Here is a 12,298-nt window from a genome sequence, read left to right as displayed (position 1 = left end):
ACAAAGTGTGAGCTAGTACTAGTAATAAATATATTTGGAAGGGGAGGGCAAAGTTACAGGTACTTGGTTTGTAAATCCGTCTATTAAGCGCTTTAAACGATTATAATATTCAACAGCTTTACGTTTATTACACCAGTGCATGATCACATGACCCATTCTTTTGTTTGCAACAATACGGCCGATATGCTGGGTCCAACATGTGTACATAATGTTCAGCTTACCACTTTTCATTCATTATCCATTCACGATGTGTTACGTGTGCGGGACCATAATGAACTGCCCCAGCCACAACTTTCATGTGGAAAAAATTATTTATATTATGGCACACTGCAAGGTACACGATTATACCGTCACTCTCCGGTATTGTTCCTTCTCGCACTCGTTTACAAATTATATATGAACCAAAAACACATTGTACGCGATGCAGACGACAATATTTGCAACAGCCATCTGAACGTTACGCAGCCGGGTCAATTTTAGACAAAGCCGACTCAATAATAAAGCGTGTAAAAAATAGGTCCCTAATGCTTACACTTACCTCCGAAAAAGGGTGCAAATCCTTTAGGTGGTTGAAAATGCTGTCGTCACTTTGCACACCTGATTTTCGGAGAACGAACGCATTGGGGACACCTCTCTGCACCAGCACCGTCTCTGCACAGATCTTCGTGCAGTCTCCGCGCCGCTGAGTAGTATAACCGCACAACCCAGCACTTGCTCATTCGACATCCGCCATCAAAAATCAAACCCCTCGCCGTTTTACCTACCAGCATAATTTTTTAGAGCGCATCGAATAATTAGAGACACAGCAGCTAAGGAAAATTTCATCCAACAAGCCAGGCCATCACCTTAAAGGAGAACAAGTTTCGATGAGGGCTTCCGCGGAATGATACAGAAGTAAGAATGGCAGTGGGAATATTAAATTTCTAAAATTTGGGTTTTGTCCCAAAAAGTACAAAAAATGAAACACGGTGTAGACTTCGTCTGCAGATCAATAAAACCATTGTCAGACGAAAAAATGATAAGATATATTTTGGTGTGAATAATTTTCTTTGGTTTCTTCCTTTCAGATATTCTTCAATGTTTTCAGGATAAGAAAAATAATAGTATTAAAGTATGCCCTTTAACCTGTGACCTTTCCCCGATGAGATGAGAAGGAAAAAAAATGGCAGCCATCAGGTCTTACACAACAGCGGCTGACTTGTTCAGTCGTCGGATTCAGCAAAAGTTGGGTGTGCTACAATTCCAGTTCGCCAGACTGGTAAGTGAAAGACAAAGAACTGTTAGAAACTCGTAGTTTCAATCGTGTCACCTTCGACAATATAATGTTATTTTCTCTTCCAATGTGCCATGCAATGTCGTCAGAGATCGGAGTGGATCGATGATACAAACTTGAATGCAACATATAGTGTTATTGTTAATGGTTGCGTGGCAGGAGCTCGGCAATAAAGCAGCAACACCCGAAAAGACAAAGCTCAAATATTTACTCAAATATATATGTCGGCAATAAGCGATTTTGAATCCATATTTACAGCCTGAGACAGCAAGCTGGCTGTAGTCATGGATCTATTTTTTACATCCATGCTGTAGTGTAGCGTCATAGTAGTAGCTGCAGTGCAGTTCTGTAGCTCTCGGTTTTAGCTAGGTATTTTAGTTGGATGGCAAGGTTTTGCCGTCTGACCAAAATACCTAGGCAAAACCTCGAGCTACAGTACTGCAGCTAGCAGCGAATGGTGCCGTAGCTCCATCCACAGTTGCTTGTGGTTCGATACAAGGCGAAGGCCGCTGTATGCGTCAGAAATTTCTATTGCATACTGTGTGTCGTAACATAAGCGACAGTAGATACTGGTACGTCATGTACCGGTAGTCTCAATGCCAGGTAGCTGTAGTGCTGTAGCTCGATGTTTTGCCTGGGTATCTGGGTCTGGTTTTGCCCCTCAACCCAAATACCCAGGCAAAACCTCCATGAAGGCATGACATAGGCTTTTTCTTTACGGAGTGTCTATTACCACGCGCGTGGCAATAGCCAAGTTGGCTATTGCCACGCGCGTGGCAATAGCCAAGGTGGCTATTGACACGCTAAGATTTTTTCGGAGACAGATTTTGTCAACTGTTGAAGTAAACTTTTCCCAATTTGTGTAGAAATTGGCTCAAGTAAGTGTAATTATATATTTCTGCCACGATTCACCTTGCGCTCGGGAAGTTGGTCTGATGGTCGACGAAGCTTGGGGACGACCGGTCGTCGGTGGGCAGTCTCTGTGATTAAATGCAAGCCCTGCGATTGACAGTATACTGCATGCTCATTCATGCATCATGACAAAAGATACCATTTAAAAAGAACTTGTCTGGAAAGCAACTCAAAATTTACTCATTTTAACCCAAGAGAAATTGTTTCGGGGGCGAGAAAACCAACCTGACCTGCCGCAAACGTCTGTCTATGACCTTTGACCACGTGACCTATCTGTCAGCGACGTCATCACGTCAACGAACTAAGTGCATCGTCAGAACTTTCGAATGGAGACCCAGTGAATGTTTAATTTCGAATTTTTTCTGTGGCACGAAAGTTTTTATAGTGACTCCTGGTTTTAATTTTTTGATTTGGTAAGAAACGGGGTGGACAACTGGTTGACATTTGTTAGAGAAAAAGTTTAGTCTCATTTTCCATGTAACACAAGTTATGCCAAGCATGATTGAAGCCGATTGAAGCCATACTACGCGTAGCTACGTGAAGTGAATGGTCGAGCTCCAGGTTGGCAACGACAATAAAGACTAGTCCCAAAAACTTTGCGAATCGTTCTTTTTCCCTGAAAACATGTGCGAGGCAAAGATCGCTGATGACAAACGATGATGAATACTCAGAGATCAATGGATGTAGTCCGTTGCGCGTTTTCATTAGACGTGACGGTCGGTCATGTTTTACTTCTGATGCCGAGCAACAGATTACGTTTGATTTACCGAATTATCAGCAAAAAAATATGGATTCAGGACGTGAACCATTGAGAGAGTCAATTAATAGGTCAAAAAAACATCTCAGAATTATCGTTCAAAACCATGGCGTGGCAATAGGCCACGCGCGCGGGCAATAGACAACCTGGCTATTGCCACGCGCGTGGCAATAGACAACTTGGCTATTGACACGCGTTTGGCAATAGCCTCGGCCTTTTCTTTATTATCGGATAATATCGTCTAATTTAAAATGTCTAAGTTAGAGAGTTCCAGGAACACGAGACCAAGTGATCTAATAGTGATATATTATCGATTTTATCCGATAAAAAAAGCGTTTTAGATTTTCCCACCCATTCTAATATTAGACTCTAACATAGAAGTTAGATGATGTTATCCATTTTATCGGATATTATCCGATAAAACAGCATGTCGGGCATCATCCCTTCCCCACTTGTCTAATATTAGACTCTAACTTAGATTTTAGACGATATTATCGATTTTATCGGATACTATCCAATAAAATAGCATTTCGGGCATCTGCCTCTTCCCACTCGTCTAATATTAGACTCTAGCTTAGATTTTAGACGATATTATCGATTTTATCGGATATTATCCAATAAAACAGTATGTCGGGTCTGCCGTCTTCCCCACTCATCTAATATTAGACTCTAACTCGGATAACTTAGATAATATTATCCGATAATGCCTATGCCAATGTCGCGGTATCAACACAACCTCGGGCTACAGCACTGCAAGCTAAACGCCAGGTAAAGAAACGGGTGTCACTTTCACACCTAAAGATGACACTACCTTGGTTCCTGTTTCCATCATGTACAGCAATAAAGCTTTCATTTGTTTTACATGTAATTCAGGGGACCCAAGGTCACGAAAACTGACATTTTGAGGTTTAATTTTCAACACCAAAATGTGAATTCTCCTAGTTCCTCCACTTCACTTAATATACGCAAAATACATAAGATAAACGGTATATCTTATTGGTCCCCTCCATGTGTTACTCCTGGAGGTAACATTATTCTAAACTATCATGGATGTGTGTTACCTTCTTAAAGAAGGTAACCAGACAGTAATGAAGCAGTCAATGTCAGTCTCCCAATCTCAGAGTGTCATGCTTGGGGATTGGTAAGCAGTCTTTTGCAATTCGCAAAATGCCCATCCCAAGGTGAAAGAAAATCTACACCCAAAATTAGCAAATGTGCCACTGACTAAAGACCTACATGAGGTCATTGCCCCACCCCTGCCTGCTCAGTTTCATGACAAATCCTACCTAATCTGCCACATTTGTCCCATAGTGCCCCAGGTGATTTCCCACACGTGAATCAAATTGACTGCTGCATTCTGTAAGTTGTAAGAGACATTTTAGAGAACTGATCAGTAAGTTGTGAGAACACAAATTATTTTAGTTTCTGTAGTACTGAACTTGTAAGTCAAAGAATTCAAAAAGGCAATTAAAGAATGAAAAAAAAGACAATTCACAGAGGTATGTGGTAAAGGAACAACTTTTCATTATGATTGAGGAGAGGAATGCTGTGTCATATATGTGTCTGCAAATTAATTCTGTTGAGAAGAGAAACTGCAGAGGAAATTGGCTAAGTATTGCATTATCGACATAAAAAAATACTTTCACTAAAAATGATAATGACATGCAGTTGTGTAGTTTGCTTTAGTAATGGTTAATTGAATCTTATTATTTTTAATTATCATTCTAACTATTTACTTCTTTTGATTCAACTTTTTAAACAAAAAACGATTGCTGTTTGTTGTTGTTGGTTCAATCTACTTCAAATTCTACAGGGATAGTAATCACAGAAAAAGGAGTCCTTACATAGAGAAATTGTATTTGATTGGCAGTTGAAGCTATTGCCATATATGGTAGTGCTCATTTGAATATTTATCGATAGGAGATTGGAGCTCTTCATATAAAAAGTAAAGGTGCCTTTCAGTAGACCAGGATCTTGGATGTGAAATTTTGAATTCCTATAACCATGGACAGTAGAAGGGGGAACTCTGCTGTCTGTGCTGTAACATACATGTAGTCCCATCAAAAATCATTTTGTCTGTTTGTTTGTTTATTGTGCAATGTGGTACTGAGAACACTTCAACTGTACGCTAGTGTATACACACACACACACATACACACACACACACACACACACACACTCACTGGATCTAAAGAATGAGTTTTCAACGTGTGGTTTATTTGTACATTTTGCTCTCATCAGGGAAATGAAGCCTGCTGTTCAAGGCAGTCAAAACGATGGTATGCATCCCTCACAAAGGAGCAAAAGGAAAAACTTTCGGAAGGGCCGGACTTGGCTGATTTCATCTCAGCTGATCTGGAAGGCAGTGGTGGCTACACAGGGAAGTTGAAGTTAGAAGCAGGTGATAAAAGATTACGTCTGCCACCATGGTTAAAGACAGAAATCCCTATGGGCAAGAATTACAGCAAACTCAAAAAGCAACTGAGAAGCCTGAAACTTCATACTGTGAGTTGGTAATATTAACAAAAAACCTAATTATGTGTGCTGTGTGTGGATCAAATGAATTTAACCCTTTCAGCACCATGGATTAACCCAACCCCACTAATATCAATGGTGGTTGTGGACCTGTTTACAGGGAATTGAGGGTGAACAGGTTAAATCATCTGGGTACGTGTACCTCTAGAATACCTGCTGTTTTAGTTAATAAACAAGGCAATTTGAATTTTTTTGTCATCAACAACTCTTTGTACCTCTAGTGCAATAGCTTCAGTTTACAACCATAATAATTAACATAAGTTTCATTATGACTTGGTCATATCTAAATGAGCCGGCCCCAGAAATTTTGTTTTCGTATTTTCAACAACTCTTCATTCCTGAATATTGTACATGCAAAGTCATCTGTGCTTTTGCTTAACAATGTTACAGGCAAGGCAAGTTAATGATGATCAGTGAGGATAAAATCTTCCACAGCATCTTGTGGTAGCAAAGAGTTTGTGTTTGGCAAGATAGCCTCCTGCATTCAAACAGGTTTAAAAGACAAGTGATATTTAGTGTGGGTTGTAAAGACCTCACATGGCGCAGTGGCCAGGTACATGTAGGCAGGTAGAGTCAACTCCCAAGCTCTGTTTGGTAATGTAAAGCCAAACTAGAAATTGCATTTCAATTGCCTGTTGGAGACAGGCATTGAAAAACCAATTGGAAATTGATAACACAATGCTAAAGCAAAGGGAATTGACTACAGTTTAACTGGCTAATGTCAAAGGCCACATGTTTGTCAAGTATTAAAAAAAACACAGGGTACTGTACATCATGTTCTCTCCAGAAACACACATGAGTCAAATTTTCAAATAATTCTGATTGGTGCACACTTTATCCACTGACAGGTCTGTGAGGAAGCCAAATGTCCCAATATTGGTGAATGCTGGGGAGGTGGAGAACACCAAACCGCAACTGCAACAATCATGGTAAACAAAATTTCATTCACTTGTTGTTAAGCGTATTCATGGATAATGATTTTTGGTGTTCACCATCTTACAGGGTGTTGATAATGATGGTAATATTAAAGTTGTTGTAGGAAATTTCAAGACAACTGCTTATTGTCTACAGGTCTACACATTAGTGTATTATCAAGGTTATATAAGATTTCTTTTTTCTATAAATTCATTGAAAAAACACATTGATCTCAATTAAACATGTGGGCAGTGTTTCAGTTCACACTAATTTATGCTTATGCCAGCCTATTGGTAAATATAATTTGTTGACAAGTTCAAATAGCCAGTGATGGTTTGGTGTAATGTGACGATACCTAGCCATTTGTTTTGGCGTTTTCCTTTAACTCAGGTGCTGGGTGACACTTGCACAAGGGGCTGCAGATTTTGTTCAGTGAAAACGTCGCGGGCCCCCACCACCTCCTGACCCATATGAACCGGTGAACACAGCTGTAGCCATTGCCAGCTGGGGCCTGGATTATGTAGTGCTGACTTCAGTGGACAGAGATGGTAAAAAAATGCAATACAACTTGTTGACTTTTTAGATCAGCGTTACTTCATCAAGCATGATCGAAATTTTTACTGTCTACATTCTCCTCGCTAAGAATTTAAGATAGAATGAGAGATTTATCATGAATTGAATTATAAGACAGGTAAAATTGTTTCTCCAACTTTATGTGAAGTCTGTAGTGTACATGTAGCATGAGTAGCATTGAAATTGTTGGCCTGTTATCAAGTTGAATTTCCTCAAACACCGATGACACCTCCCAATTCCAAAATACAAATTCCATTCGCAAACATGATTTTGATATTTCACAAATGGAACAAACACATTCAAATTTGTGATTTATGAATGGTGTAGCAATTCATCTGGAGCCAGTGATTGGTCATTGGAAGTCCACAGACTATTTGGCTTGCTTTCAGTTAAGTTCCAGTGCATACATGAATTTGCATACTGTGTGCCCTTGAAAAAAAGAAAAATCCCCTTTGTTATCTGATAATATTTTTGCTTGAAAATTAACTTCATATGCAAGCAACTTGATTATTCCGTAGAGTACCAAGAATAATAATGGGTGCCTTTTACAGATTTTTTTTCAAGCTGTTTGTTTGTATCAAAATGTGTTCATTCATTACTTTCTTCAGACATTAAAGATGGTGGCGCCTCACATTTTGCACAGACAGTTGTTGAAGTCAAAATAAGGTACGGATACTCAAAACTGCTGTCTATGAACTGTGAACATGCTGTAAAATCACACTGTAAGATGTACAGTCTTCACTTGCAGTGTCTGTGGCTACCTAAAGAAACTTGATTTACTACAAACCAAAGAAAATTACAATGGTTAGGTAGTGTTCATGAGTTGAGCTCTCTGTTCTGAGAGAGAGAGAGAGAGAGAGAGAGAGAGAGAGAGAGAGAGAGAGAGAGAGCGCGCATCTGGAATGCAGGGATTAGAACAGACTGGTGTTAATGCGTTCAAATGTAGTGACATTTCATTAGTGAAAATGGTGAATGGCAGTACATTGGCAATGGAGGCTCATCAGGATGGTTTAAATGTCACAGGGTCACCATGGATTTTTCTCTGTGTGTATAATGAATTAGAGGCCTTTGTTTTGTTGAAATGAATAACCTTTCATTTGTTTCGCTTCTCATAGAAATCCTGCAATACTAGTTGAGTGTCTGACGCCTGATTTCCGTGGTGACCTGGAGGCCGTGACGACGGTTGCTAAGTCTGGATTGAACGTGTACGCACATAATGTTGAAACAGTGGAGTCTCTGCAGAGGTGAGGTGTATCCCAGGTGATGTTGTGTCTCTCAAGGTCGTAGAGCAGGGTTCACTCAAAGAGGGTTGCTTGTGTTATGTGAGCTAGACAGAATGTATCGTGTAACTTTGATTATCGGACCGGGTTGTAAAAATGTTCTCTTTGAGTTTTAACATTGACACTTTGATCAACTACCATACGCCATGTTTATTCATCACAAAGCTTATTTAACTACATGCAGCACTGGGGGCTCTGAATCCATCTGTATCTAATATCTGTCTGTCTTTCTACCTGTATGTCAGTGTCTTCATGCACATTTGTGAATATATGTATGCATGTACATATACATGTACATCAGAAGTGTGTACATCTCTACATGTAAGTGTGTATGTATGCATGCATACATACATGTTTGTGCTTTTGTACATGAGTTTGTCAGTCTATCTGCCTATCTGTCTATCACCTCAGCATTTTGTGTATAATTAGCAAATGCACCATTCATTTACTGAAGAAGAGATGATTTCTTGCTAAAATGAACATGCAAATGAGCCAAAGGGTGTGAAAATACATTAGAAATCAAAACGATCATGATATAGTTTACTTGTTTCTACCTGAGGTAAATTTTTTGTAGATTTGTTCAGCCTGTAGTGATAACTGCAAATTTGTATATTTTTTTCATGATTGCTCGATCATCTCAGATGATGATAAAAATTTTCTGGCTCCATTGTCAAAACATTGCCTGTGGCTCTGATGGTTTTTCTGGATTTATCTTTTGGTGGTAGGTTTGTACGTGACCCCAGGGCAAATTACAAACAATCCATGTCTGTACTGGAAGCACGTCAAGAAAGTTGTTCCGTCTATGATAACCAAGACTTCAATAATGCTTGGCCTTGGCGAAAGAGATGATGAAGTCCTCCAAACCATGAAAGGTACGTGAAATGAATTTGTTGACTTGCAATTGACATCCTGGTTGTTTGTTTCTTGTTATTTGATTGTCCTCTTGCATGCTCATGCAAATGTGTCGTTGTACATTTATTTTAGTTTCCTTTGGTGACTCAGGAGAGATTTTCCCTATAATAGAGATTTTGTAAACTGTTATCTTGTCACAATGATTATTTAGTAGGTTGCCGTTGAGAATTGTCGTCCGTCTTTTTGCATGAAAGATTCAGTGCACCTGAACTGTTTATTCTTCTTTCCTTACAGGAAGCAGTCAGGGTTTTCTGTCTTAAGCGGTCAGTCCCATAATTAATAAAGATGAGACTCCCTAGAATTATGTTGATTTGTAAACATTTGTAAACTGTGGTCTGAGTGCTATTCAGTTTTGCCAAAAAACATCAGCTCAACTCTAAAATATTAAATATTTTCTGAAAATTCTCTTCCAAATTAGGAGAGAGAAGGCCACTATAATTCACAACATGTATATGTACTTTACTATTCCTGGCAATGTTGTGTTTGTCAGGTTTTTTGACCATCACAGCATTCAGCCTCACTCTTGATGTTCATTATGCTAATGGATACTCCTGTTTTATCAAGAGGCAGTTAAACTGTGTGGCTTGATTTCTTTTTATCCAAAACTGATGACCAAGTATAAAATGATGGGGGAAAAATGTTTTGATTCCATTGAGTCGAAAATCCTTTAGATACGTGTATAGGTGGATGAGTCACTGTGGAGTTATCCAGAACAACTCTTCAGCTGTCTTTACTGAGAACTGTCACAGCATTATTTCAGTTTTCGATGAATAACTGTCAAAATTGAATAGAAATTAGTATTCTGTGCCTCCTGTTGCAAAACAAAAGAGAGACTTGTTTTTCGAATTTATGGCATTACCACACCGAGAAGGGACAAGCAAATTAAAAATAGGAAGCTATCTTTTCCTCATTAATGTGTCAACACACATTGTGAATGGAATGGGTGTGAATACCCTCACAGTGTAATTGCCAAGTAATTTGCTACAGTTTTGCACTGTAGGGATTGACAATTCTTTAATGGTTTGCTGTAAACAACTAATCAGGCTAAGGAAAGTGAGTGACCACCATTATTTGTGTACACAAAAATACTTCATTCTCTGCAAACTATGATCCAAAACTCTGAAGTCAAATGTAAATGACACAAGGACACAGTCCACTCTGTGAGGACCATTTTGTGATATTTTCCATTCCAGATTTACGTGCCATTGACGTTGACTGTGTGACGCTCGGGCCAGTACATGCAGCCAACAAAGCGACACTTGAAAGTGAAGGAATACGTCACACCAGAGAAATTCAAACACTGGGAACAGACTGCTAATGAACTTGGATTTGCCTACGCTGCCAGCGGCCCATTGGTCAGGTCATCATACAAAGCAGGTATGTAATCTCTGCTGGTCGGGATATACCCAACTATGCTGAATTATGTAGTCTGTTGTGAGATGCAATGACAGGGAATCCTGTGGGTGAAGTTTTCTATGAATGAACTTATGTATTTCCTTAGTGGCACAGAAGGTCAAAGTTCATGCTGATTTTATAGGATTTATGACATCATTTGAAAATCAAGCATTCTAATCGCCCAAGCCATTTCCTTCGTCTGAAATTTGAAGCATTTGATTGATCTTCTTGAAGACTTCATTAGTACAATTGTAACTTTTTCTTCCGTTTTTCTCTGTATGTGAAATTCTTGCAGGTGAATTCTACATCACTAATATGCTGAAGAAAAAACAACAGAAGACAAACTCACAAAAAGCCGACCAGTCATAGTATTTGGTATTGAGAATACCCACCATCGTTTCAATTTATTGAAATGTTGTCCATTACAATAAACAAAATTTACACAGATGTTTTCAACAATGAATGCTGTATTTGGTTGGAAACTTTTAGTATAGAAATATAAGGCATGTCACTCTAGGGATGGGAGCTGGACAACTAATGTTTGTTTTGTCTGGTAAATGGTCAAATAATGCACTTGTTTATTCAATGCTATAAGGCTATTGCTTTGTCGTGACGGTTTGCGACGTGACGGTTCACAACCAGTCTTACGTGCTTGTTTTTCTCTGTTTTTAAGCACCTTTGAAAACTAACTTTCTGAAAGTTTTTAGTTCTTTTGATGTAAGCTTGCATAAATATTATTACTCTCAGGAATTTTGATATCATTTGTCACCGATCCCTGGTTTGATGTTAGCATTAGATTACCTGGCTGTGGGAAATGTGAAAGAGCGTTGGGGCATGTGAAATCACACTTAGAGAGTGTTGGGCCATGACAAGCTGTAAATCAAAGAATAGCACATAGGCTGAGTCTTTGTTAAGACGTCATGCGAGACAGTCTCAAAGGAAAGAGTCTCCATATCATGGAAAAGACAGTGAGATACATTGTAGTGCATTTATAACCTGTTTTGTATGACAAATAAAACATGGCTTAAACTGAGCTAGCTATTTTATGAAGATTTCTGCAAAGAAATGTACTTAAAGTATTCATCGTTAATGGTACATACTTTTGTATGACTCCTAATCGCCTACCACTCCATCCTACTGCTAAAAAGGCGTGTCTAAACACACATATACCTTTAGTTTTATCATCGTTTCTCAACGGGCATTGTCAAGTTCAGAACATACTTGAAAACACACAACATAGGCCTAACAAATGTTTCTTCGTCCCATTGTCAAAAAAAAGCCTAAGAGGATGGAATTACATTGTCAAAAATGTTCAATATAAATCTTCTGTAATGCCCTCAGGGACTATTATTGAGTTGTTGTTTTTAAAGTTGATAATAGAGCTGAATGTTTGTAGAATATCAGTTTTTGAATATCAAGTCTATTGGCTAAATGAATCAATAATTGAAATAAATTATTGTTGCATGTACTTTTCTTCGCATCATTGTTGCGCTCTCATTGGACAATATTTGCTACTTTCTCAGACATAGAAACAACGCCTATACGTGCAAAGTTTGATTTTACTGTGTCCTGATCCAAACGTTTTGAGTCTTAGCTTTGGTCTCCTATCGTTTGAACCATTTTGAAGTTCTCATCCCATGCATTACCCAAGATACTGAGCAATTTCTTTTAAATATTATTGAACAGGAAACTCTCATGAACTTACAGACCTTTTTAGCTCATATTTGGTATGTATATAAATACCAA

At 38.8% G+C, this 12,298-nt stretch overlaps 2 protein-coding genes across 2 annotated transcripts in view; one reads left to right on the top strand and one right to left on the bottom strand.

The window, feature by feature from the left end:
* LOC139132273 (uncharacterized) overlaps window positions 1-746 on the bottom strand; it is a 50,205-nt gene extending 49,459 nt beyond the window's left edge. Inside the window, exon 1 of the mRNA XM_070698662.1 lies at window positions 539-746. The gene's annotated coding sequence lies outside the window, so the exon portion shown is untranslated. The remainder of the gene's footprint in view (window positions 1-538) is intronic.
* A 14-nt stretch (window positions 747-760) lies between these two features.
* LOC139131683 (lipoyl synthase, mitochondrial-like) lies at window positions 761-12,020 on the top strand. Its single transcript, XM_070697852.1, is given in 13 exon segments — window positions 761-894; window positions 1,068-1,258; window positions 5,184-5,447; window positions 6,326-6,406; window positions 6,783-6,839; window positions 6,841-6,940; window positions 7,574-7,631; window positions 8,081-8,209; window positions 8,971-9,022; window positions 9,024-9,117; window positions 10,351-10,385; window positions 10,387-10,534; window positions 10,848-12,020. Coding segments are annotated over 12 exon segments (1,188 nt in total). The 5' UTR covers window positions 761-894; window positions 1,068-1,162; the 3' UTR covers window positions 10,922-12,020.
* The last annotated feature ends 278 nt before the right edge of the window (window positions 12,021-12,298 follow it).

This window comes from Ptychodera flava, chromosome 4, assembly GCF_041260155.1.
Source record: "Ptychodera flava strain L36383 chromosome 4, AS_Pfla_20210202, whole genome shotgun sequence".
Taxonomy (NCBI): domain Eukaryota; kingdom Metazoa; phylum Hemichordata; class Enteropneusta; family Ptychoderidae; genus Ptychodera; species Ptychodera flava.
This window is presented reverse-complemented; position numbering and strand designations above follow the sequence as displayed.